Here is a 27196-nt window from a genome sequence, read left to right as displayed (position 1 = left end):
ACAAGAACCTTGGGACTGGGGGTGTCAGGGGCAGCCACACCTTCCTTTAGTGGAGGATTAGTGCAGCGTAAGCTCTCAGCAGTAACAACCTGGAACAATCCCTGCCAGCAAGGGACTTGGGGAAGGCTACTGAAGTACTAAGTGCTGCTGGGATTTGTGAAGGCTTATTTAGCCTTCAGAAAAAGAAGACTGTCAATTTACAGGAATTTTGGCTTCTGTTTTCTTCTCTGGTATGCCAAAATAGCAGGGCTGCAGTAACACACACACAATCTATCAAATTCTCAGGGCCGTGACCGGGTAAGATCAGAGCTCCTACAATATCGCTCCATTTATGTCTCAGCTTGAAGCAAGTAAACAAAAATCCAGTCCTGATGAAGAACTACTGAAGGAAGACTCCTCAATGCTCCACAGCAGGATGCCCCAGAGGAGCAGGAATATACAAGGGGCTGCAATGTGACCAAAAAGCCCTGAACCCCATTGTGCAGGCATGTACACATGCAGAAAACCTCAACCTCCTCACCACTACTTTGTAAAGAAAATAAATCACACCTTTCAAACAAGAAAAATTACTAGAGTGTGTGATGAGGGAGAACAGGCAAACTGGTACATTGGAGCCCACTGCCTTCCATCTTTGTCATTCTTTCTGCAAAGGGAGTCAACCTGACAGTACAATGCAGTCTAAGAATTACACAAAGTAACTTCCAATCCTGGTTTGAGTTAGCCATGACAATATCACTTATCTACAACTGTTTCATGAGAGCAGCAAATTTAGATTGAGCTTATTTTTCAAATTAAGCCAAGAAAAATATTTCTTGGAACTAAGGATTTCTGTGTAGTTTTAACTTTCAAGTCTGAGTAACACAAATCTATTCTTGCAACTTCTTGCAGTAATTTATAACAGATGTTCACAGTATGTGGTCTCTAAGACGATAGTATATATTCTGTATAACAGAGCATTGTAACACCAGGTGGCATAAGCAACCATTTTCAAACCTGAAAAGCAATTATTTATTGGGCAATTCATTTAAGACTCATATGAAATAGAATTTGTATCTTTTACGTTGAAAAAATAAATTTACTAATAGTTTTATGCAGCTTTGCTCTTTGCCCTTCAATACTTCTCCTGAATGTCTACTACACTGCAGTACGTAAACATGAGCCATGAGTTGGTTTTTATTACACTGGGGTTCTTTCTGTTATAAAAACATCATCAGCAGACAATGGAAGACAGACCAAATGATTCTTAAATGTATAACCTTTTTCTTTTGTGGAGGGTTCTGGGGTGTGCAATTTCCATCCATCAAATTGTCGTTATTGACAGTCCTTCCAAAGCCAGGTGCAATTCCATCTTCTGAAGTACAAAAAACAGATGCTTCCATCAACATGCCTCTTGCATCGTCTTGAATCAGGCACTTTGACTCGTTTATTCTGAATCCACCTCCTACCTCCAACTGATGTGAAGGGGTCAAGTCCCTCAAATTAGAATTCATTGAGAAATTTACACCTGTCCTGTCAGGACTTTTTACCCAGGAAGAATAAATTGTGCCCCGTCCACAATGAGCAGTTTCTAATTGGCTGTTTGAATCAGTCCTATCATGTGTGGGGGCTTCCAGGTTTTTATGCAGTGCACTTTGCTCAATTACTTCGAGTCCCAGCTGGAGGTCTGACACAGATTCCATTTCTCCAGTGCACTGCCGTGTGACATCAGTTCTGTTCCTTGGACTAGAATATCCAATAGTCTTTATTTCTTGCAGGCCCATTTCTGTCAGGTTGGAATTTCTGAAAGAATTCAGTGCTAGAATCGATGCTCTGTCATAGCCCTGCATGAAGAAAAAACATGTAACTATTTTTTCATGCTCCATCAAACCCATCTGACATTCAGATGTGCTGTTAAGTGGGATTAAAGGCCTGCCAGTACCATTAATTTATCAATTTTTAAGAAACAATTCTACAGCCAGATTCTTAGTTTTACTATTCCCATGTATTATGTGAAAGCATTTTAATAAATGTACATTAACCAAAATACAAAGAAATATTAAGTGTCAGGGTTTATTTATGACTGACAGAGGAAGGGGAAGAGCTTCAAAAGGAGCAAGTCCCAGGCCAGAAAGCTTGAAAGCACTTGCTTCAATGTAAAAGCAATCCTCCCTCAGTGTCAAAACACCTATTTCAAAGCAGGACAAGGAAGTGTTTCCAAGACACCTCTGAATTTTAGGATGAAGCCCCATGGCAAGACACATGCCCCCTGCAGGCTGGGAATGCCCAGGCACATTCCAACAGCACTCCTTCAACTAATCCACCACCTATGCTGACTTACTAACCTTCTGCTCTGCTCTTTCACTTTGAGCATAACTGGGATCCACACAAACAATTAAGAAATGCTGGTAACAAGGAGAAATGTTAATCTGAATCTAACTACAGCCTGGAAAGCAAAGTGTTCTCTTTCTGTTCCTATTTACAAATTGCAGTAGTTACTCCTTTCCATTATAAAAGGGGATCCTGATCCAAATAATGATTTTTAAGTGATACAGAGAAAAATCGGTTTAAAACAGAAAATATAAGAGGTAAAGTGGAAATATAAAGGAGTAAGCAAGTAAAATCTATGGGGAAGTTAGCCTTTAAATTCTCAGGAACTTGCAATGATACCATTTGCAGGTTTTGCAGATTTCCTTACCTCTTGACTGTAAGCTCGCCTTTTTATTTCTGGGGAACTGTCAGGTGAGGAAATATTCTAAATAAACAAGAAGAAATTGCAAGTCAATTAATTTTTTAGCCTAAAGAAATACCTCTCCCCCATTACGTAGCAGGAGTACAAACTACAGATTTACACTGCAATGTCTGAACACTTTCTCTGAACGCTCTAGAATTCATGACAAATCTCACCTCAAAGTGCATGGTATTTCCATGTATACATGGAGTTACAGGAGTAACTGGTGAATAGATGGGTTTGTAACCATTTCGACAAGCCTCATCCTCTGTTTTTACCCGGGGAGGAGTGGCAAACAACGATGGCTCGGAGGCAGTGATGTCAGCATGGGTTGGTGTGGCATAGGGAGAAGGAGTAGGTGTGGAGGTTTCTGAGAAAGCAGACTCCAACAGCTGATACAGTCTTCGTTTTTTTAGTGGTGTGGTTAGATCTGTGTGTTAAAATTAGAAAAAAGTTGTATGATTTCTAGATAGAACAATCACAGTTGCTTTACTTTAGGTAATGAAATTGTTCATTCCAAATTAAAGAATTTTAAGATCAAAAAAATCTCAGAAGGGCAGGCTTGCTGAGAGATAAACTTTTAACAGCCTACAGGCTTCCTGAAAAATAAACTCTTAGCAGCCTACAGATATATCAGTAAGGGAATTTAGTGTGCTAGGATGCTGGGAAGAACTGCCTATGTCTCCAGAGAAGGCCAAGTCAACTCCTATGCATTTTTAAGACTGTTCAGCTAAAAGGTAGTTTCAGTGCACTCCAATTTTCTATTATGCCTAGAAGATTACACAGCTTTTCCCCCCTCTGTGCTACATTGGCATACTGAATTTTAAAGGGATTCTAAGTATAGAGAAAGCATAGAAAATTAAATTTATAACCTGACCTCTTAATACTAATAGAAAACCATTAGTCTTTTGTTGACTGTAAATGCTAGGATATATAACGGTTTCTTATCTAATACACATTAAAGGGGGAAAAATTCCCAACTACTACACAACTATGAAAATATCCATCCCTGGAATTTTCATCAAGTCATCAATTTAAAAACAGTGCTCCACAACCAGCTACTTCATCATAGCACTTATGCAGTGTATTTATGAAAGCTTCACACCTGTTAAGGAACAGCTGTCATTCAGTAATAAAGGACTTTTATGTTCACCATTGATGGCTGGACTTCTAGATCTCTCTTGTGATGGTGAATTAAATCTATCAATCGTTGTTGAGTTTTCTTCTTCCAAAGCCTGCTTCAACCAACGCTGTAAAAAACCAAGGAGTTCCAATTAGCAACTTAAAACTTTAACGATGAACATTTCAAAATGTGTAGTATGACTGGTTTCCCAAACAGCCTTTTTCTGCCTGAATTTATGTTAATAAATAAAGACTTCTTTTTAATTAATATGGGATAGAACACCATAACGAAGAGAAGCATTACCTTTTTACAAGAGCCAGTAATGTTTTCCACAGGTTCTTTTTTCCTCCTCTTTTCTGAAAGGAATGGAGAAGTAAAACGGATATAGTGCTTTGGAGTTGAATACACGTGTGGGCTGTAAGTGAGGCCAGGTAAGGAGTTCAGCTGGGTAGCCAGAACTTCAGGGTCCGTGGTTATGCGTAGAGGCCTTTCTGGCACAGTGTCTGTAGGCTTCCCTGCTTTATCACTCTTTTCACTCAACCATTCACTAACCAAGTGCTAAACAGAGATAGAAAAAAAATTAGTGTTTTATGAGTGTGTTTACCAGTGGCTTTTTGTGTTTAGTTGAATTATTCATCTAGTCAACTACTACACAAACCAGATACAGTTTCCAGGCTCCAAGTTTAAGAAGACCTGGCAAGAATGAGCTCAGTTTTAGTGAAATCATGGGAACAGCAGAAGAAATCAGTACAGGTTTGCTGACACACCAGTTTGGGGGAGGGGCAGGGGTGTTTAGTTATTTCCTTTTGTTGTAAACTACACTTAGTTCTTCTGCATTTAATTCTCACTGAACATTACAATAAAAGTGCCTAGATCAACTGTAATTAGGATGTCAATTCAGTAACAGAATTCCAAAACAAAATTTCAACTTGTGCCTGAGTACCAGGCTGAGGAGAAATAGTGTAACATTAACAGAGCAAAATTAAAGAAGCTCCTCATCAGATTTCCATACTGTCAGGACTGTGCCTCAGTCAACACATCAGGCACCTGCCTTCAACACTCTCCAACTGTAGTAGTAAATGAGGTGTAATTGAACACAAAGATACACTGGTCCAAAAAGGCTAGTATTTCCTAGCTAGTTCAGTGTTTTAAAAAAAATATGCCAGTAAATTTTAGTTTTTATTAACAGATAAACTAACCTCCTAGATTTTACAGTGATTCAAAATTAAGGACACACAACAGTAAATATTAATATGATATCAAGACTTTAACACAAATTATCATAATAAATTTTATTTTGTCTTTTTAAAATCCATTTTTATTTGATTAATTTTTAAAGCAAGACCTTCTCTGCACTTAGGGTACAATGGATGCAATGCAGAGACATTTCACAGATACCTGGAGCCTGAATTTGACTGCACTTTGTTGCTGTTTCAGAGTATTAAACATTTCTTCGTTCTTTTCTGCTATGCAACAGGCAAGAAAGTAAGTGTTCCCCCTCACAAGAATGTAACAGTGATGCAAACAAGCAGTGTTACAGAATGACTCAGGGACCTTTTGAAAAAAACTAATCTAAATTATGTTTGGGGGTTTAAGATAGAAAACCATCTTAAAATTGTTATTTTTCTTTTGACAAGAAGTTTTGACCTTTCACTCCCCACCCGCCCTTTTCCTCCACTGATTAAAGTTTTCTTATAAATCACACTACAAATACTTTTTAATGCATTCTGTGAAGTTTAAAGCAGAAAGCTGTACTGCTTTAGTTGTACTTGCAGATTTAAGATTTCTGAGTGTCTTTTAATATTGTGCCATTTCGTACAACTTTTTTGCAATGCAGTCTAATGGAAAGAAATTTTACAGCAAAGCAGCATTAAAGAGTAAAGAATTTTGCCTCCAGACATGCACATACACATTTGGGGTGTTTAGATCCATTTACTTCAGAACAGACAGCTGAGAAGTACAAGGAGTTAGTGAGTTTCTTGGAGATATTGTTTGCTATCTGAAGCATACAATGAACAAAGGAAGAAAGGCAACTTTTATTTCTTTGGGTTTCTCTTTAAATTCAGCTTTAATTATATTTTGGTTATGTATATTATTTCAATCCATTTAGAAAGCTCATTTAGAAAACATTTTGTTCCCAAACTGCTCTGAAGATGTATTTTGGAAGTGTCTTCAATCCAAACTAACTTCCACCAAACGATGTTACACATATTTTAATCTATTACCAATGAGTGACTATACAATGGTGATTTTTCAAGAAACGAGTAAACATTTTAAAAACAGTGCATACACGCAGTTGCACGCTGATGAAGCAGCCTATAATTTTTTAAAAACTGTTAAGGTCCATCTTTTCCTCATCCCTCAAGAGACTTACCTTCTTTGTTTTTGGATACTTTGTAGGGCATTTACTAAGTGCTGGAGCTTCTGTTTCAGTAACCATTTCTGTAACAACAGTTTCTGTTTCAGGCTCAGCTACCAGTGCTGCATTCTCAGTTTCGTTGTGCTGTGAAGTGACCTCCACATCAGGAGAGGAGGGCTGGATATCTGAGCACATGCTGACGGTCCTGTGCCGCCTGCGCTGCTGCCCGATGTGAGTTCTGCTCCGGGAGAAGCTTTTCCTCTGCTTAGTTCTGTTAACTTTGGCTGGGGTGGGCTTGGTGGCAGTTTCTTCTTTTGCCGGTTCCTGGGACAAGGCAAAAGTCAAGTAATCAGATCCCATACATGTTTAGAGCTACTTATCTTTCTCAGGAAAAAAAAGAAGTTAGTTCCCTCTTCTTTTACAGAAGGAAGTCTCAATCTCATTTTTGTTGTCAGAACTACAACAATTCTCTCCTTCTTGAAGGGAAATTACAGCATTTCCTGTAGCTTCCTCCCAAGCACCAGCTGTATCATCATCAGCAGTGCTCACACACACCCATCACCAGTCAGATCACGACATTCATTCATCCCTAAGCTAGAAATCAACCGCTTATATCACCGTGTCTTTCAATCGAATATTCTTTTGGCAATTCATAGTTTAGCTAGGTGTTTAGCTTTGTCACAAAAGGTACTTAAGAGAATGCTGACACACACAGCTCAGGGAAACAACCTGGACTGGGAATCATTCAATTAGTATTTGCAAACTAAGAAGCATCCATTAACAACAGAGTTAAAATCTGTTATAAAACATGAAGTATCATCTGCACGAACTCAGGAAAAAACCACTTTACTAACCCATTTGCTTTAAAATGACAGAAAGATTAGAATACTATGTGTTCCTGAAAAACCCACTGAAAAAACAAGTATCTCTCCATTGGTTACAGAGGGTGCCTAAGGACAGTCACCTCCTGTGGCTAAAGTCAACACTGATAAATGTTCCATCCTGAACTTCAAAGACAGACTGAATTACACAGCTGTTGTGGGTGTGTGTATGTTTGCATAAATTCATGTAACTGAAATTCTTCACTAAAGAATTCTATATGGATCTTACCTGGAAAAAATTCAGAAGCCAATAAAATGTAATGTCAAAGAACATTTTGGTTACATATAATTGAGTTCAGAGATTAAAAAAAAAATACATACATCTTAACATGCAGCGTGCCAGCCAAATTGATAAAATAGGCAATGTTAAAAGCTACCTTTATAATAAAGCTCCAGATAACTACCTGAATAAACTCAGCATCATTGAGAATCTGTGCTTCCTTGCATTCTGATTTAACCTCCGTTTTTGCTGTGCTGATTCTTTCCAAAGCCTGTTCTCTTCTTTTTTCTCTTTTTTCTAGTCTGGCAAAAGCTTGCAGGATAGCTTCCATTTTCCGTTCTTCTCTTGTCTGATGGATTTAACAATAATCATGATCAGTTTTAGTCGTAATCTTCCATATATTTAAATATGTAATTACTCTCACTCCTATTTTTTTTTAAGTACTTCTAAACATGTTCAGTATATGTCTGACATGAAGATCAAGTTCAGGAGAAGCTCAGATTAAAGGCATATGTTACAATCACTGCAAATACTAGACTTCTGAAGAAAGGCTTGCATCCATACCAGCTTGACAAACAAGAAAATCCTACTTTGAATTTAAGAACTTGCTTAATTTTTTGAACACTTAACCAAAAAAAAGGCAGATGTTAAGATATTAGATTTATTGATACTGCTCTATCAAAATCCAAAAATTAGGATTTCTGTGACTTTTTATTCAAGTAGGGAATTAAAATAAAATAGGGGAAAATCTTAATTCCCAATGCTAGCTATAAAAATAGCCATTACAAATCACAAGCAATAATAAAAGAGCAAATAATGAGATCTAAAACAGGCATTGCAGAAATCATCTAAAGACACTAAAAAATGATATACAATTGAAGATAAAAGCAGATTTTTGTCAGAATGCAGTGATGAACCCAGATGAACTGTTCTCAAATAGCAAGCCTTGCATTTTAAGGCTAAGTTCATGTAAGGATCTGACTTTGCACATGCTCAGATTGTACAAGCCCACAAAAAGGCAGCAATTAGCATGGGAAGAGCAGGTGTCACTAAGCCTTAATGATGCCTTTTAGGCAGCTACTTGCTTCCCAACTTACCATCTTCCTTTTCCTTTCTGCAATCTGCTCCTCTGATTCCATTTCTACTTCATTGCTAATGGGAGTTTTTTCTTCTATATCATCGATAAAATCTGGCTCCTGCAAGATGGAAGCGACTGTTTTACAGAAATTCTACTCCTTTGGTAAATTAGAGTGAACTGAAAGCTACAAAGAACTAAAAATCCTCAGATCACTACATCAGAAGCAGCCAAACTAACAAATCAGGATGAAAAGTGTTCCATCCCCACTCCCTCATCCCACCAAGCAAAAAGAATTATCAGAATGAAACCTTCAAAACAAAGGAAACTTTAGGACACTAACAACAGGCCACTGCTCTAATCATTTTATAATCAGTTAAATAGTTAGGAGCTTTATATTATCCACCCACAAAAAAGCGTTACTTTTAGTGAAATGGAATGAATGCCAAAATAGATGTTATCAATTACACAGAAGTAATTGAAGTTTTACTCAGCTCTGAAGTGTACTCAATTGAAGTCACATTTTCCATTTGAACATTCACCATAGAATCTAATGATGGTGCCACATCATATGGAAACACAGAAGTTACCTAACTAACAATGGTTTTCTGTTTTCAAAGAAAAAACAAGCATGAAAATGTAACTTTGAAACTAATTAAGTGTTCACTAGTCCTATATGCAATTTCACTTTTACATAAAGGACTAGACAAAGATTTAAAGTTTGTCCTAAAATATATATATCTAAACATAGACACCAGGCAATTAGTAGCTTTTTCCTAGGGTGATACATATGGTGCTACCATAAAGAAAGTGTATGGGAAAATGTAAATGCACTTTTAACAGCTTTATTCTTCCCACAATTCCTACTCTTCAATTTTGAAAAACAATACAAGTTCTCCTGTGAATGTTCTATATAAGCACAGTATATTACATAAAAAGATCAGGAGAAGATTCCATATACCAGCTATCATTTCTTGAAAGCATGACACAAAACACAGATCAAAAATCACTCTCAAATGAGAAAGTTTAAATTATTTCTGAGCATCTTGTGTCAGTACCTGATTATTAGAAATGGACAGCCTGAGGGGAGAGAGCTTCCTCTGTTTATTATCTGCAATTTTCATTTTGGTGGTTGCTCCTTCACAATCCAATGTGATGTTCTGATTTTGAGTCTCTTTTTCTCTCGAAACATCTTTCTCTTTCTTTCCCTTTTTCCTTCTAGTTTCATATCCAGTATTGATGTTTTCTGTAGGCTCGGAACGTCTGAGAACTGGACACTCAGGATTTTCTTTGAGGCAAGCACAATCCACTTTGTATTTACTGTAAGTAATTAAATGCAAGAAGGCATATTTGATTAGGCTGTACAGCAATGAGACCCTTCAATACTAAATCACTGATATTTCACATTAAACATTAAATTGCTCAGATTATCAGGAATCTCATGGAAAAGGAGATTCCTAAGTAAATGAAATGCTACTGTAACTCAAAAACCTTATCTACAGGTTAATCCTTTAGCTCTGCCACACAGAATTCTTTTAAATTCAAGTTAGTATTCTGCTTGAAGGCCAAAAGACATCTAAAACCTGAGCATAATCCTAAGAGGAAATATAACCAACATAAAACAGATGCATGAAGTTAGACAGTTCATTTTATATGCAAAAATGGCAGACACAATTTACAGCACGAGCACACCAAACTCAGTGTCACTTAGCACAATTTTAAGCTCCACTTGAATAAACAGGAAATTCAAACCTGTTCAACTGAAACAGGCTGTCACTGGTACTAAACACAACTACTATGTATTTTTAGAAGGAGTATGTCTACAACTCTGAACAGTGCCCAGTATCTTGAGATAGTGTGAACCCGTGCTGATTAGCACACGCGCTCTGTGGTCACACAGCAAAGGCAGGTCTGCACAGCACTGCATCCAAGCTGGCTGAAGAGCAGGCCACAGAATGCAGTAATAAAAATACACAACTCTGCCCACACACACTGTTCATTGTAAATACAGTGCCTAAGGAGCTTTCTGTTATTAAAACATGCAAGAGAGTAAATGATGCAAAACCAAAGTCATTCTGAATTGCAAAGTAACTTACTGAGCACTAGAGGTATTTTAGAACAGTATTCTCAAATACTTACCAATTTCCATAATCAAAATCAAATGCTATGGTAATCTCTGCTCCCTTTGGAATGTTATGGATGGAGTAAATATAAAGATGAATTGTTCCATCTTCAATTACATGCCTCACCTGTAATCAAGAGAATGTTATTATATTATCATGAATTACTTTCAAGTTCTTGTATAAAAAGTGTAGGGATTGCTCAGATTATCAGGAATCTCATGGAAAAGGAGATTCCTAAGTAAATGAAACCTAGTTTAACTTTCTAAAGGTGCTCACCTCTGCATTTGGTGTACATGAACGCCTGATAAATCGAGCCTCATTTCCAAAAGTTCTTGCATCAACACACATTTCTAGCCCATGGAATTTGGAGTAAAACAAAACAAATGGGTACGGCCTGAAAAACACACAAGAAAATTGGGAATTTCATTAATTTTTCAAGATGATAAACAGTGCTTATTCTCCTTATTAGTCAGCTTTGTAACATGATGCTTGGTACAATACACCAAATTTGGAGGCTAATCTAAGAATGACATGTTCAAGCTTCATGATTTTAGCAGATATATTCCCCACATATATTCTCAGAATACCTCAAGATGGAGTTACAGCCCTGTATCATCTGCATAGGATCCACAGGGAGAACATTAACAGAGCAAGCACTAGACATGGAAGACACTCTGGTAAAGTTTTTCAAATTTCTTAAACTTTTTTTATGACAGGCCCTAAAATGAAACTCAGAAATTTATAAGCCACATAGAACAGTTTTTTTAAAAAGTAAGACCACCACATCCCTGCCTAACACCTGCAGCATCACTAGCACCAACCCTCCTGAAGGAAAGGGGCCTCCAAATACTTTATAAAGTCATACTTTAAATTCTGCTATTCCAAGTTCCAAGGAACCTTGTATCTTTACTGAGCAAAAGCTCCATCTCCTTCAAGAGGCATTCTGCAAATTTCTGAGGAGGTGTGTTCATGCAGTTAGTGGCAGCATCAAAACCAACCCACAGGAAGAAGGAAGCAGCCACACACTGCTCAGTAAACTAACTAGAGAACTCTAGCAGTAAAACAGCCCCAAGCTGACCTGTGTCCAATTTCATTCTCAGCCTTGTGGACTTAAAATCCATTTCTCTCATAAAGGATAAAGCCTTTACCATTAATATAGTCATTATTCTATGATGGCAGAACCTGTCTATTTCCTGGTTTAAGGTGAACAACTACCCAGCTGAGCATGCAAGAATTCTATAAGTAGGAAGGAACAAAAAAGAGAAAACTAGCTCCTGAATAAATCTGTAAGGATATCCAGAAGAGAAGGGGACAGAAAAGGTTCCAGAGTTGTCATTACTTTTAATCACACAAAGTAAAATACAAGACACTGCTGGTAACTAAGATCCACTTGTACTTGAAGCAACAGTTTGGCAAGCATCATTTTAACAATCACTTGACTGAAACATAAAGAATGAACAAACCTTTTAAAGAAATATCCATTAGCTTCAAATTGTTCTCTCAGCATGAACTTTCCTCTGTATTCAATAATAAGTGCATCAGGAGGCAAGTCTTTGGCAGCCTTTAAAATTTTCTTGTTTTTTTGCACATAACTCTGTAAAGACACAGATTCATTTATAAATTTTTACTTTCTACCATTTTTCCATTAATAGCATATTATATTTTCACAACTATTTAACAATTTTATATGAACTAAAAAAGCCCCTTCTTTTTGTAATTAAACCTCCAACTGAACTGACCAAGCTGTCTTGCTCACCTAGCAACGCCACTAGTTATCAATTTAGACACAAGGAATGCTTTGGCCTTAGCTCTCCAGGACATGGCTAAAAACCAACATATTCATGTTTTTACAATTCAAGTACTATAGCCTTTAGTGCACTTAACTCTCACCATGACTAGGATGAACTGCTGCATTGTTCTGCACAACACTTTCAAAAAGCTACAATTCCTTTGAACAAAACAAAACATGCAGACATTCACAACTCATTAAAGAAAAATCAAAACAGGGAATAACGTAATAATTGAAAAAAAAAAAAGAATCCTGACAGAGTTTCCAAATTAATTTTCATATTTTTAGATGGAAGGATGGCTTTAATTAAAAACCAATACATACCCTGGCAATTAGTGAACTCACACCTCTCATAACTGCCATCACCAATGAAAAAGGAAGTAGCCTCTATGTAGGCAAAAGGCTCTGTAAGTAGGGATAATCCTCTAAGGAGGGTGTCCCATATGCCATGATGGTCTTTGAGAAAAAGAAGCAAAGATGCTTCCATTAATCTGCTACAGTAACTACTCCTCCAGATTTCTGCTACAAAATACTAAGTTTTTTACATGGCTCTGATTTTAAGTGTGTAAGTAACTGGTAAGTTACTGATAAATAAGGCTAGAAAAAAGCACTGCACAACTTCCTCATTAACTAGAAATTACAGGATGAGTCAAAAAAGAATCACTATCAGAAATACCACCCATGAACATCCAGAACACCTACCACACCTTAAGAAAAATGTTGACAATAACATCATGATACACATAGTAGGGGGAAAAAAATAAATTCAGTTCCATTGGTTCTTTCTACTCTAACAACTCCAGGTATCTCTCAGAGAGAAACAGCAGCAAAGCTGACTAAAGCTATGTCTCAAGAGACAGTCTAAGGGCAACCCAATATTCAGGCTGAAACGAACACCTCAGCTACTTTTTAGGATAAATGATATGCAAATGTAAACATAACCAGGGTGGTACAGAATGTATAAAAATCTGAAAAATATGTTAAAATTCTGATGCTCAAATCTGGTGAGACAAGGAACAAAAAGTGAATGCGAAGTCCCTTTTTTGTGTTTTCTCCTGTGGCTTTTTTTATTGTTTTGGTTTGGGGTTTTTTGGTTGCTTGGGGTTTCTTTAAGGCATCTAATGTCATGTACAAACACATCATGCAGTAACACAACAAGGCACAGCTCATTACCTCTACTGGAGGTTTGAAAATCAGATTGCTGGTGCTGACTGCTTTTTTGTCATTTCCATTGCCTAATCTGAGAGCTATTTTTTGTGCCTCCCTCTGGACACCTTCACTGTATTGGTTATTATTTGCTTCTTCATAGCGATCCATCCATGCCTTGATTTTAGTTTCCCATCCAAAGTTCGAACTGTCAGTAGGATCAATCTCTGGAGCTGAGCCCTAAAAATTGAAGTAAGTCACCAGATATTAGAAGGCAAGATATTAAAAGAAAAATTCTGTAACAAGACACAAAATGATGGGCAAAGGTATGCCACTGATTTACAGGCTGGGTTTCTTTAGCAAGTCTAGTATAAAACTTTGTATTACTTAAAAACATTGAGATAAATTCAGTCCCATTACATTTGTCCTTTCAAGAATTTTATTATTTAGTAAGTATCACCCAAGTTCAGGAATGCTTTCCCTCCTCAACAGTGATTCCTGCTCTTAGTGGGATGAGAATGGAGAGTGACATTGTTTCCTCCCACAACTGCACTGCATCACGAATTTAAGTGCAGGAGTTGGAGGGTCAGGTCTCCCTGCCCACTCAACTTTTGTGAAACATATGCAAATACAGAGAACTCCAGCTTTTATCCTGTAATACACAGACTTTATATTAATTCTCCTTTCAACTTCAAAGATCATGCTGTATCTTTTCTTCTGCTGCATAACTTACTAAACTTCATTAATCGTACACCTGCTACATTAAGGTTGTGACTCTAATGCTACAGGCTTTACACATCAAATTTTTCCCTCCTTATCTGCTCCTCACTATACAATTTCCTTCTGTAGTGCTTCAGATCCTTTCACTTTTAAAGAAAGTGCCATTGTACCTCCAGACCTCACAAGCAGCAGCCAGGCTGCAGCCAACCAAAGCTCCTTACGGACAGCAGCAGCCAGCCAACGCTCCCTTTTCTATCCACCTGAGCAGAGACACTATTAAACATTAATAAAACACAAGTAGTTCAGCAATTCAATTGACCTGGTTACATTTCTTTTGTGCATGAAGAAAACCATACACACAAACAGCATTTCAAAGGTGTGATGCTAAGACAGCCATGAAAAAACAATGGAACCTTACAAGCACCATATTAAAAAAAACCCACAAAATTAGAGACTTTTCTTCCCCAATCCATCTTCACTGTTTCCCAAGGCACATCTTAGACATTTGAAGCATAAATTGCATCCCACTTGTTTTTATATATTCCAAGTATGAATGAACTATGGAAATACCTAGTTCTCACACCATGCACATTTTTATATCACAGAAAATTTAAAGACTGCTGTAACATTTAAATCTTACAAAGCAGACATCCCAATACAATTCCCTCAGACTATGCCAGTACCAGTGACTAAAATCCTGCCAGATATACAGGAGTCCCACCAGGTGTAGATGGAGGTTTGACAGAGCAGAACCACTAACTTAGCTTTCAAATTCAGTACAGCTACTTCATTACTTTGCTGCTAAACAGTTATGAAAAGCTGGAGCCACTAAATTTAAATGAAACGTTCACTCAATTTTACTCCCTTGCATAGCACACATGAGCCCCAATTAATCCACTGGCTCTTGAAATAAAAATTTGCACTAATTATTTCAGTTAATTTCAGAGGGCAGAGATGTAGTGCTCATGCCTTAATTTAAAATCACTATGATGCATATGTAATATATTAGCTACCAAGAGAGAACAGTTCTTAGTGTACAGCCCCAATTATATTCTTGATGCTTATTATTTAAGTAACATACAGTTAAGGTACGAAACAAAACCCAAACAAAATCACATTACCTTTACTCTTGAAGACTTCCTGGATCCTTCTCGAAACGCCTGGAATAAAATGAAGATATTCATATTCACTGGAGGAAATACAAAATCTCTTAAGGAATTGAAAAGCTATTAATGAACAACTTTTTAATTAAACACGAAAGATGAAAAGAAAAGAACAAACTATGCTGAAATCTCAAGAAGGTAAGAGGTTATGTCTCACAAAATGTATTTTAAAAGCATTCAGCATTCCTAACTAAGTGCACAGTAGTCAGGTACCTCTACCTTCCTCTCACATTACAACTTGATTCTCCAGAAATTCAGAATCCAAGCTAAAATATCAGAGGTAACAGAGGAATACATGGCAATTGATTTGTATTGAGAATTATTCAATCAAAAGGAAACATTTTACTAAAGATAGCAAAAAAGACATCAATAACTTATTCTGACTTTGAAGTTTTAAAAAACAAAATTCTCATCCAAGCCAAGGAAAGTAACCATGAAAACCACTTGTTCAGGAAGTTTCATGTACTTTACTTCCTCACATATGTTTTGTCTTCACATATATAGTTTGTACATCTGCAGCTAAACAGCATAATGTCATTATTTTTTTACTCTAGTTTAGCAGCTAGCTTTCTTACAGCACACTTCTACACAATTTCTACTCAAATAAATGGACAACCAATGGCAAACATTTCTGTACTTAAAACCACCACAAATGAAGACTTCCAAGGAATTCTTCTTTGGGTAACCCAAAGCTTGTTCTGCACCACCTCTAACTATTTCAAATGGTCCAGTAAATGCAATTCCTGTGGGGAGATTCTGCCTCCTTTATAAAACTGAACATGCCCAGGCAGGATATATTAACTTGAAATAAGGAGAAGTCGTGGGGGTCAGGCACCCAGGAAGACACTAATTTACTGCAGAGTAATATATTTCAAGCTAAACCCAGGTAGTAAAATAGCCTGATTTTTAAATCAGTGTCTCTTGGTAAGAAATGTCACATAGCTATAAATTATAACACAAAGTAATAAGAGAAATTACATTCACTTACTTTTTTACATTTTGCTATGTTCTGTTCTTTCTCTCCACTTTTTTTCCTCTTCTTATCATTGACTTTTGTAACTCTTGTAGCAGTTAAAGTAATTGTCGTTGGTGTGTGTTGATAAGCCGTATACAGTTCCACAGGAACCTCATCACCACTCTCTGTTGCACTGGTGTCCCCATCTTGAAAACAAAGAACACTCTAAATAATCAAGTACTGCAGAAAGAACACTAGAACACTCACTAGTTACTCTACATCTGTTTCCAAAGTACAAAAATTCATAATGACAAATGCTCCAAGAACTCATATGCAAAATTCACCAACAGTTGCAACAGCATGAAAATGAAGGACCAATGAGAAACTGGTAATTAAGACAGGTTTGTAATGCAAGGTAAGAAAAAGTTACCAGATTAAATTCCATTCTTTGAATGGAATTAAAGACCATATTCCATTTTAAACAAAATTAGAACTAGAACAAAAAAGGTAAAAAAATCTGTTAACACATTTACTTATATATAGCTTTTACTTGTAATACAGCATTTGGATTCTCTCAGATGACTGAATTCTGGAAGGGATTAAAATTAATGACTGGCCAGCATTTCTTGTGAAGCTCTATTAATTAATCACATGTCATAGTCATAATCAACTATTTCAGCTGCAATTTGCACTGTCAAGTGCCTTTTTCAGGGTTAATACGTCAATTTAGCCAAAAGCCTTTTGTACTCAAAATCCCCTAACAGTAACGTTCTGCTGCTCAGGAAGAGAAAAGAGATGATCAGACATAAACTGACAGATACTTTTTCTCTGTGCTGTGCTCTCACAGACCTAAAGGCCAAAGCCTGAAATCTAGCATACATCAGCATTTATGTCAGACAAACACATATCCTGACCTGAAACAGGATTACCCTAGTTCTGTCAAGATGAAAGGCTGTGAAGGATGGGGAGGATTGGAAGAGAGATGATGCACACAGATAAGAGACTGTTGTTTGCATGTGCTCAGTACAGGCTTCTCAGATTTTAGCAGCTTTTCCAAATATTCTGCATTCAGTAAATACACTTCACACTAAACAAAACTTTCTCACACACCACAGAAGCAGGCTTTACAAATACTTAATATGAGAGCAGAGAAAACATTCCTTCTGCTCTCAGAAGGATGTTGCTTTAATCAGTGCACTCAGCAGTCCTAATTCTCAAAACCCTCTTTACTAAATAAAGAACTCCAGCTACTCTGGTTACTCTGGATTTTTCCTGCTCACAACATTCCTTAACAGGATTCTTCTGTGCATAGCAAACAATCTCATCTTAGCATCATGGTTATTCTTTTGAACACCTTATCAGGCACATAATTGTATTTCATAAGCTAGGAATTTATGATGTTTACTGAATTTGTTAACATCTCTGCTGAGAATATTGTCTAAATGAGCATAAAAAGCACAAGGAAAGAAGAAACGTCTAATCAAAGAAGAATAAATAGCAGAATAACCAATGCCTGGGAAACAGAAACTTAAAATTGTCAGTGTCTGCAGTCCATACACTAGTGCCTACAGAATCATGACATCACAGCCACATACCTCTCCCCTTGCCCCAAACCCCACAAAACACTGTTTTCCTTAGGGAAGCAACATTTCAGTATTGCTGTCTGCACTGTGCTCTAACTTACTGTAAAAAATAATTACCTCAGCTGAACATGTAATTACATGGAGTTGTTTTGAGACACTCCTCTCTAACCTACATAACCTGCTTTCACTTTGAAGAGCCTTGGTAAAGCATACTAAGGGGAGATCTTGAGCTTGCAGTCAGAAGCAAAGACACAAACTCTCCAAATTTCACAAGTTCTGGGCCCAGATTAATTTACCCATAAGCAGCAAGTGATCTTGACAGCAGCAATTTCAAGGCCAAACAGCTTGAAGCAACATCCTTGTTTATGTTATACATCAAGATATCTCATCTTAAAAAAAAAAAACATCAAAAAACCCAAAAGCCCAAAACAAACAGCAAAGCCCAAAACATCCAGTATAAAACTGAGGGAGTATTGGCTTGACAAAGGTGCTCAGTTCACTGAACCACAGTCAGAAATCCACTGCACACTGAGCTGCACCAGAACTGGACTTTTATACCAGAAAAACAAAATCAACACCATCTCATACAACCACAGGGCCCAGAAGAATGGGCTAAGAACATTGCAAGAAAAAGCATGATGTGGTTACACATAAAAGCTTAACACACAAAATTTTCTATCATGTGCAATGTTCAATTAAAAGCTCTTTTCTTGGAGCAAACTAACTGATCTACTACTTTCTCCCCACTGTTAGCTGTGTTTCATCCAAAGGTTAAATCAGTAACTCTTTAGAAATCTTTACAACAAAGAGATTTTACTCTAAAGAATTCTCATATTTAAGTGAAAAGCCCTATATATACAGACTTATTCATTAAAGAGCAAATTATGCAGTCCTATCTTTTATCAAACACCTGTAAATTACTAATAATTAAGCTAAAAGTAACATTCTGCTTCTGTTGAGTATCTAAAACATTGAAAAGATCCATTCAAATTGATGGCCACCAAAAGCCACTTTTGCTTTTCCTACTTGAAATCATCTGTGAAAACTGCCCATTTTACTAATGTCTCACACAGGTCTCAGTTTTTACTCAAAATCACTGAGTCCAACCAAACTGTACAGCAGTCAACACAAAATATATTCACCCAAGCTAAATGGAAATCAAGAGGTGTAAACACAGACATTCAAGTTATGTATTATAAATCACAGTAATCAATACTGCACTTTGATCACATTTTAGATTAAAGAGAACCAGAATTTGTCTTTCTTTTCAACTGTTTTGATACTTTGGCTTAACATTTAGTATTTCCTTTCCTACTGAATTCATGTAACAGATTTAGAACACTGATCAAGACTGAGGAGGGTTAAACACTAACTTCAAAGGAAGATCTCATCAGCTCCTCCTAAGATTTTTAATCTCTCTTCCCTTAAATTTACCAGTAAATGACCAGATAGTGTGCCTGCAAATCCCAAGAGATTAAATAGCTCAGATCATCAACTTCCCCTATTTGTTATGAAAATTCAAGTCCAACCTCACAGTAATATCAGAGCAGTCAGTGAACTCATCAACTCCAAATGAATTATAAATCTACTTGTTCTACTATTTCAACAGAATCAACAAAAATAATTTTAAATTCCAAAAATTTTCACAATTTAAATTTGATTGACCTAGTAGGGCAAGGAAAACTGTATAAATTAAGCTTGGTTTTGTTAAAATGAAAACAGGCAAGACAAAAAGTGACCCTGGTTTTGTAAGTAGGTCATTAACACCTTTAAAGGACTTTAGACAACTTAGTAGCAGACAACACCATGCGTCAACTGCACCAAGAAGCACAGTTGTGCCACACACCCCTCAGACTTTCTGAAGCCAGATGACATGGGAAGCAGGACCATATTTACATGGTAATTTTAAAAGAAATCTTAAAATACACACACACACTCCACTACTTCAGAGACATGATCTGGAAGTAAAACATGTTACATTTAGGGGATGACCTCCTCCCAGGTTATTACTTTTGTAATAGAGCTTGAAAGTACCAGCTGTCAACCAAGAATTCTACAACACGCTTTGGTAATGGCCAGACAGAACTCCTGACAATTTAGGCCAGGTGAGTTTTGAAATCCTGTTCAAGATTTCAAAGTTCAAGAACTACTTGCATAAAATACCCAGACTGAAATGGGTACTTGCACTACATGCCACCTTGGTTATCAAAGGCAAAAACCCCTCAAAACATCATTATTACCTACATCATATTGACTTGGTTTAACAACTTTTCCCATTGTCCAAAAAACTCCAGAGCCATACCAAAACACCCAATCTACATCCAACATATAAGAATTAGGATTTCTCCCTGAAACTTTTTTCCAGAATGAAAGAAGACTTAGAAATCCTCTCTCATTCCAAGAGAAGAAACTTAAAGCTTTTCCACATTTTTTTTCAGCACCTTAGTTAAAGGAGTTGCAGTTATTATAAAAGCAACATTGCTTATTAAGAAACTTGATCACTATTGAACAGATTGAATTATTCCACACTGCTATAAAAAACCCACAGTGCTGAAAACCATTAATAAAACAGGTGGAGCTACAACAATTCTGATACTATGTTATCTTGGTAAAATACAATCAAGTAAAAGGCATTGATTTACTGAACCTTATATGCTGAAGGCTCTCAAAACTGTAGGAACCATGTATGTGCTCTGAAGTCTTTATATATAAATTTATACTTATTTTATCACCTTTACTAAGAAAAGAGCTTTACATTTTACTCACCTGACATATTTTCCCGTTTCCTTCGTTGCAACAGCACTGCTCTTTCTTTATCTAAACTCCTGAAATTAGAAAATAAATCAGCACATTTAAGTATTAAAACACACCTCTGGCATTTCCCATTGACTATTACAGAACAAACAGTAAAGTAACTAAATGTTCAGATACTTGGAAAAATACCAGTTGTGCACTGTTCCATTCTGTTTCAGAGTTCAAAATCAACCAAACTACTCACCTGGGTTGGCAACGTTCACACAGATATATGTCAGGAATATGCTGTCTGTCAATTCCCATGCAGTCAATGTGCTGCCAGACACTATGAAAAGATCAAAACAAAATCCCTACTTTAAAGAACAATTTAAAAAATTGCATGCACAATACATAGAGAAGGTAAGCTGCTCTTTTTTTTTTTCATTGTCATCTTTACTCAGATTCAATACAGCTTAAAACTACATCTCAATCACTATCTCTGCCACCACTCTGCTAGCTGACTCATTTTCTCTCTTGGAAATTTTTCTCCAACATCAGAAAACAAATGGTAAATTATCACAACAGAGAACAAGATAGAGACAAATACCCTCAGTAACAAGACTTATGTTTTACATAGCAACAAGAGGTTTGGTTTTAAACAAAAGGATTCAATTCCCTTTTAGAAAAGGGTACGTAAAATATTTCTATCTAGAGAAATATACACTAAGAAACAGTTTTATTTCCTTATATATTTTAAGAGAAAAATAAATACACATTTTTATACACCCAGTTATAAACTGGTAGTACTGCTGCACAGCAAAGAAAGAGCTTTAACTTCTTCCCAGAGTCAGGGAAGAGACTGCTTGCTAGACTGAAGTCTAACCTAAACCAGTAGTTTATACTCAGCCCTACACTGCTAGAAGGATGAGGGACACAAAAAGAGTTATCTTCCCACTTGGAAAGAGTTGTGGTAAATTCAGCTCCTCACAGAGAATCTCTTCTTCAAAGGAGAAAGACTCTACCTAACTGGTGACTGCCTACAACTCCACTGCTGGAAGAACATCTTAATACATTTCAAAAGAATGAGCAAGATTATCAGAATTTAGGACCATGAGAAATTACTAACAAGCTTATTACATAAGCAGAGAGAAGAATGGAGCTCAAATTAATATTATAAGTAGCTATAACTATTGTTTTATAATACACAAAGATCTAACAAATCCAGCAGTATTCATTAACCAAATTTAAAAAGACAGGCTAATAGAGCAGAAACATAACATTTGTTTTCTCCTGTTAAGTGTATCAGCTCTAAAAACTTATATTCTTATTTTTCCAATTCCAAGTATTCAAAAGCAATCTCTTACTATACTGCGATCAAGTAGGTGCTTAAGCATAAACTCAGAAGTCTAAAATATTTAACTTCAGCTTCTCCACTAAGAACCTAGGTTAGTGTTTTCATACTTATTAACCAAATCCTTTGAAAAATGAAGAGTAATCAGAAAGATCATGCACAGAGAAATCAATACTCAAGAAGTTTCTTTCACATTATTTTGCATCCTTCAAGTTCTTTGATTTACATTTACATAATTCACCAAGATGCCTTATTAGTACATGCACATTAAGTAATGCCTGGGTCTTCATTTTACTCTACTAACAAATAACTTGGGACAGAGTACCACAGACATCCTTTTTAGAGGGGAAAAAAGGTGTACCCTTATTAAGCAGCAATGCACAAGCAAAGGCATGACCGAATTAATGAGTAGCCAAGAATGACCAGAATTAAATTATAAAATAATCGCTGGCCTTAACTGACTATGTTGCCTATTAGAAAAACACACAACCTTCAAGCACTTTTTTGATGGAGGAAATTTTTTGTGACTCATCATAACTAAAACACCATTTAGTTACATTCACTTTCAGTGCAGCCTTAAGTAATTTTTACTTTTAAAGTTATTTTAATATGCATTACCTGCATTTGTCACAACAGATCATATATCCATCATCATGTGTAAAGCCACAAATGCATCTGGTAATATCTGTTCCATAGCTTCCATCCTCTGACGTACTGATGGTAGTAGCACTGGAGGTTTCATCAAAGTTGGGAGTGGTAAATATGCCTACTTCATTCTTGCTTATAAGCACTGATGGAGGAGGAGAAGCTGGAGGCGTTGGAGGAGGCCGAGCACCATAGTTATGGTCCTGGAATTTTGTGAAAAGGTAATTTATTGTAAATGCTTATACACTGATGGCTATTCAAGCAAGAACTTCAGGCTTCTTAATTTTCTAGTAAAAGGTTAAGATTTTGTATTTTTATATCCAATTTTATATATTTAAAATATTTTAAATTTTGTATTTATGTTTTATATCCCAATTCAATCTTATTTTCTAACTTCTCAACTATGCTATACCTTTAAGTTCACTATGTTCTGCTTCTGACAGACCATTTTTATCTGACCTACCCAACTCCCAATAAGATACAGAAAGATAAGCATGAATCAGTTTTTCCAGATAAAACCAGCATATTTTTCCATAATGAATTATGTACAGAATACTTTGCACAAAACTTACTGCATAGGGCAAACCAATGTAACTGTGTGAATGCGAGCCGCTGGTATACAACTGGTGTGGATAACTGTTCGATTTTTCAACTACCACAGGGCTAGCTTCTACAGATTCTGGTCTGCAAGGCAAAAGACAGAAGAGCAACAAATGCAATTACTATGTGATTTATATTAATAAATTGGAGGTACTTGCTGCACAACTTCTAATTAACTCCTGCTGATTGTGTTTAAAGCAGTATGGGGGCAGTAACAAACTCCAAGCCCCGGCGGCCGCTCGCTGACGGCAGCAAAGCTGCCCAAGGGAATTCAGCCCGAGCACGGACGCTGCGTTCCGGCCCGCACATCCATCGAGCCCTGCAGCGGCACACAGCGGCAGCGCGGGCACCACCGCACCGGCTGCTCCTACGAGCACACATCTGACCAGGGCTAAGCACCTAAACAAGGCAGCTTCTATTTATTTATCTCTAGATAGAAAGAAAAAGCTGATAATTTGCAAGACAAGGTTTTGTATCAAAGGCAGTGCCTCCTTCAATATACAAACCGTGGCTTATATACACTAAACCGCAATACAAAACAAGAAAGATAAAGGAATACTAGAACAGGAAGATCTATTTGAGCACAAAAAATTACATCTTCACGGCCTTTCTTGAGCAGCTGTTCATGTGTGCATGACTGAGATAACTTGCAGTATTTTCACTGCACCATATGATTTAATAACACCAAGAGAAATGAATCCAGGTTACTAATGCAGGTTTCTTTTAAACAAAACAAAAAAAAAGGCGCCACAAAATATCAACATTTAGAACTGACCCGGATGTGATTCACATTACAAATCAGGTCTGGCTCAGTTTTCTAATTTTATTTCTGTTATGTGTGAATTCTATTGCCTCTCACATATCTTACTAATTCCTTGAGGTAATTTTTAAAATAAACTTAAATTAAATCTTAAATTAAAAGAGATACTGATGGGATTTTTTCTTACACATTAATAGAGACTTTTTGTTATGCCATGAAGCAATATTAGTTTGTTTTAAAAGGGCACCAGAAACCTACATTTGTTACTTTTTGGAAAAAAAAATTAATCATTAACTTTCTGAACAAAATGCAGTATTTTCACATCTCTGAAAGTGTCCTACTAATGGGTTTGGTGGCCCATTTCTTCTTAAGAGCTTTTTCCCATGTGAGGTTAATACCCTAATGATAAAATTGTTTAAGAAGAAACTAGGTAAAAGCACTTCTGGGGGAGGGCTTTTGTTTCTAGAGTCCAAAGGAAAAAAAAAATTAAAAAGATTACTGTCTCCAACAGTCATCAGCTGCCTTTTTTTTGAGAGAATGAACAAACATGTGAGCACAAAAATCATGTGAAGTACAAACGTTAAAAATACAACTTCTGACTAGCATAAGACAAACCAAATCTGACAGCACTTGTTCTTTGTTACCTCATAAATGCAGAAAAATCCTCACTTACTCTCTTACACTCTTTCACAACTTGAAAATACAATTTTATTTGGAATTTGTTATAATTAGCTTCTAGAAGCAGCTTAGAACTCAAGCTCATTACTAAAATAAAGACAAAAGATGAAAAACTGTGCCTGTCCAACCAATTTGCTTTTACCTATTTACCAACACATCTGTGCAGTAATCACACATCTTTTCTGTGCTCCAGTAATCCTAGTGATGACCCAGCCAACCAAAATGCCAGTGAACGAGGCATTAGCCACACATCCATCATGACTATGGCAGAAATTAACTTCTCCAGGAACAAGGATGTCTTGACCACTGCACTGCTTCTACTGCTGCTCCTCCCCATCTCCTGAGTGGGACAAGCAGCAGCACAGGCACTCTTATCCACTCTGTGTTCAATGCTCAACCTAGGTCTTGCTGAAAAATACTCTGTTTTCAGAGCAGGAAGGCTTACTAAGGACAGGCAGGAGGGGATTCTGGTACAATCCATCCTGGATTAATTTAGGAGAGTTTCCTTCATTAAAAATAAGTATTACTATGATCTAAATACCAGCTACTTAAACACAGGAACATTCAGTGAAAGATAACAATGAAAGTGTCCTAAAAAGGAGGTTGTGTATTTCATCATCTGACTACAGAAGTCATCAAAAAGATAGTCCAGGTCCCTTTCAAGATCTGAGGCAAGACAATACACCCAACACCCTACACCCATTTCTTATTAATCCAGCCATTTATAAACCACTTAAGAGAACAAAATTTAATATTTACAGGCATAACAGTGGTGGGAAGCAAAAGTGTAAAGCTTTCAGAAACATTCATTTATCACCAACTGTTTTAACACTCATAAAGCAGATTCAGAGAACAATGTTACTAAGAAAAAGGCACATCTTTACTTGAACAAGGCAAACTAGAAAAATGGTGGGAGCAAAATCAGGTGATACAGAAAGGCAACTATTAAAAATTTTGGAGCACAATCAGCTTTCAGTAAAACTTTTTTAAAATGCTTATCCAGGCACAGACACTACTTTCAATCATAACAGATGCTCACTAGAGCTCTGAATGTAACTGTTACTGTTCCACTTACCCACTGCACTGGGCTGGGGAAGTGGGGAACAAACCAAGAACTAAGGGAAGGAGCTCCAAGAGCATTCACTTAAACTAGAAATGAGCCATCACAGATTTCCTTTACAGTCAACAGGAAAGTGATATAGATGGCATAAAACAGTACAGAATGAGCACCATTCTTCAGAGAGCCACAGACAAAATCAACTCTGACAAACAGGTTACTGAATTCCTTATCATTCCTGGCTTTGCCAACCATGTGCTTGACCTCAAACAGAAAATATGCCCTCTCTACACATGTCTGTTCAAAGGTCAAACCCTTCTTCTGAAACAGGCATCTCAGAATAGGCTTTGAGAAGAAATGCCTCTTGGTAAAATATTTAATTGTACAGATGATTAAAGCATGAGACGCTACCTAATTTAAAAATCAAGTTTTAGATTTTTTGGGCTCAGGTACCAGGGCCCAAGCAGCAAGGCACTAACTACTGTACTACAGACAGACACCCCTCATTTCACCACTGGCATTCCTACAGCCATCCCAGAAAGCAAGGTTTCAGGAGGAAAACATGTGAGCATTCAGAGCTGTGAAAACACTGTAAGGCTTTCCTTGCTTGTATTTTGGCCATTAGCCAATTCTGTCAGAGACTGAGGTACTAATTCTGTCAGTCCTCTGATCATACCACATTTTTCAGCTTCACCTCAAACAACTGCTGTCTTACTGCATAACTAAAAGATATTTATTGTATTTTTGGTTTTCATCCGAACTACAGTGTTTGTATTGCAACACAGTATATATGAAGCTTGATCAAAATGTTATTTCCTAAATAAATAAATATTACTGTGATAAACTGACCATGGTATTTTGCTAAAATATATATACTTGTTAAGCACTGTGGTCAGCAATTCAAAACTGTGAAAAATGTTCACAGTGAACAAAACAAAAAGCTTGGCACATCTTGGTCTGCAGTGATTTTAAGACATTCCTGTACCCTGAAAACAGAAATATAGTATTTTCTAAAATCAGTTAAAAAAGCAGAGATGCCCGTATTTAAAAAAAAAAAGAGCCTTGAGAGAATTTTCATTTAGCAAGTGAAACAACTTCATGTTCTGAGTCATTTCCTACCATTCATTTCTAAAATGGAAACAAAATATTCTGCATGTTGCCAGCAGATGGCATTAGTGAGAAACTAAAAGCAACACCCGAGACCAGTTCATTTACAAAACCTCAGTCACTACACTTTTATAGTTAGTTAACCTGTATAAAGGAAATCAACCTGCAATGATTCAAAGGAAGCCAATTCGTCTCTAAAATGTCACCTCCCTCATTCCACTCCTTTTAAACATTGTTTGCTTCTGACCATTCAGTAATAAATTAAGAAAAAAAAAGCACACAATTTTTGACTAATACCCAAAAATACAGTCAGTTAGAATTTGGGGCCATCAACCACTTCCATAAATTTATAGATGTTCAAGCAGGAAACAAAATCTCACTAAAATGCTCAAAGGCAGGTGGGGTATCCAAGCTTTAGGCT

At 36.7% G+C, this 27196-nt stretch overlaps 1 protein-coding gene across 4 annotated transcripts in view; it reads right to left on the bottom strand.

Annotated features, from left to right (window-relative positions):
• The window catches only part of KMT2E (lysine methyltransferase 2E (inactive)), a 55267-nt gene that overhangs the window by 7206 nt on the left and 20865 nt on the right, over window positions 1-27196 (bottom strand). For 3 of the 4 annotated variants that reach the window (XM_059472895.1, XM_059472894.1, XM_059472897.1), the window contains 19 exons: window positions 23146-23257; window positions 22547-22776; window positions 20843-20923; window positions 20611-20669; window positions 16295-16467; window positions 15265-15303; window positions 13451-13663; window positions 11952-12082; window positions 10765-10882; window positions 10505-10614; window positions 9424-9685; window positions 8388-8486; window positions 7475-7639; window positions 6205-6513; window positions 4134-4388; window positions 3813-3957; window positions 2884-3137; window positions 2675-2731; window positions 1257-1820 (listed from right to left, as the gene is read on the bottom strand). In XM_059472895.1, coding sequence (XP_059328878.1) covers window positions 1257-1820; window positions 2675-2731; window positions 2884-3137; window positions 3813-3957; window positions 4134-4388; window positions 6205-6513; window positions 7475-7639; window positions 8388-8486; window positions 9424-9685; window positions 10505-10614; window positions 10765-10882; window positions 11952-12082; window positions 13451-13663; window positions 15265-15303; window positions 16295-16467; window positions 20611-20669; window positions 20843-20923; window positions 22547-22776; window positions 23146-23257 — 3376 coding nt within the window. The remainder of the gene's footprint in view (window positions 1-1256; window positions 1821-2674; window positions 2732-2883; window positions 3138-3812; window positions 3958-4133; window positions 4389-6204; window positions 6514-7474; window positions 7640-8387; window positions 8487-9423; window positions 9686-10504; window positions 10615-10764; window positions 10883-11951; window positions 12083-13450; window positions 13664-15264; window positions 15304-16294; window positions 16468-20610; window positions 20670-20842; window positions 20924-22546; window positions 22777-23145; window positions 23258-27196) is intronic. The other variant, XM_059472896.1, reaches the window with a different exon arrangement.

Source organism: Ammospiza nelsoni, chromosome 5, assembly GCF_027579445.1.
Source record: "Ammospiza nelsoni isolate bAmmNel1 chromosome 5, bAmmNel1.pri, whole genome shotgun sequence".
Classification (NCBI taxonomy): Eukaryota; Metazoa; Chordata; class Aves; order Passeriformes; family Passerellidae; genus Ammospiza; species Ammospiza nelsoni.
This window is presented reverse-complemented; position numbering and strand designations above follow the sequence as displayed.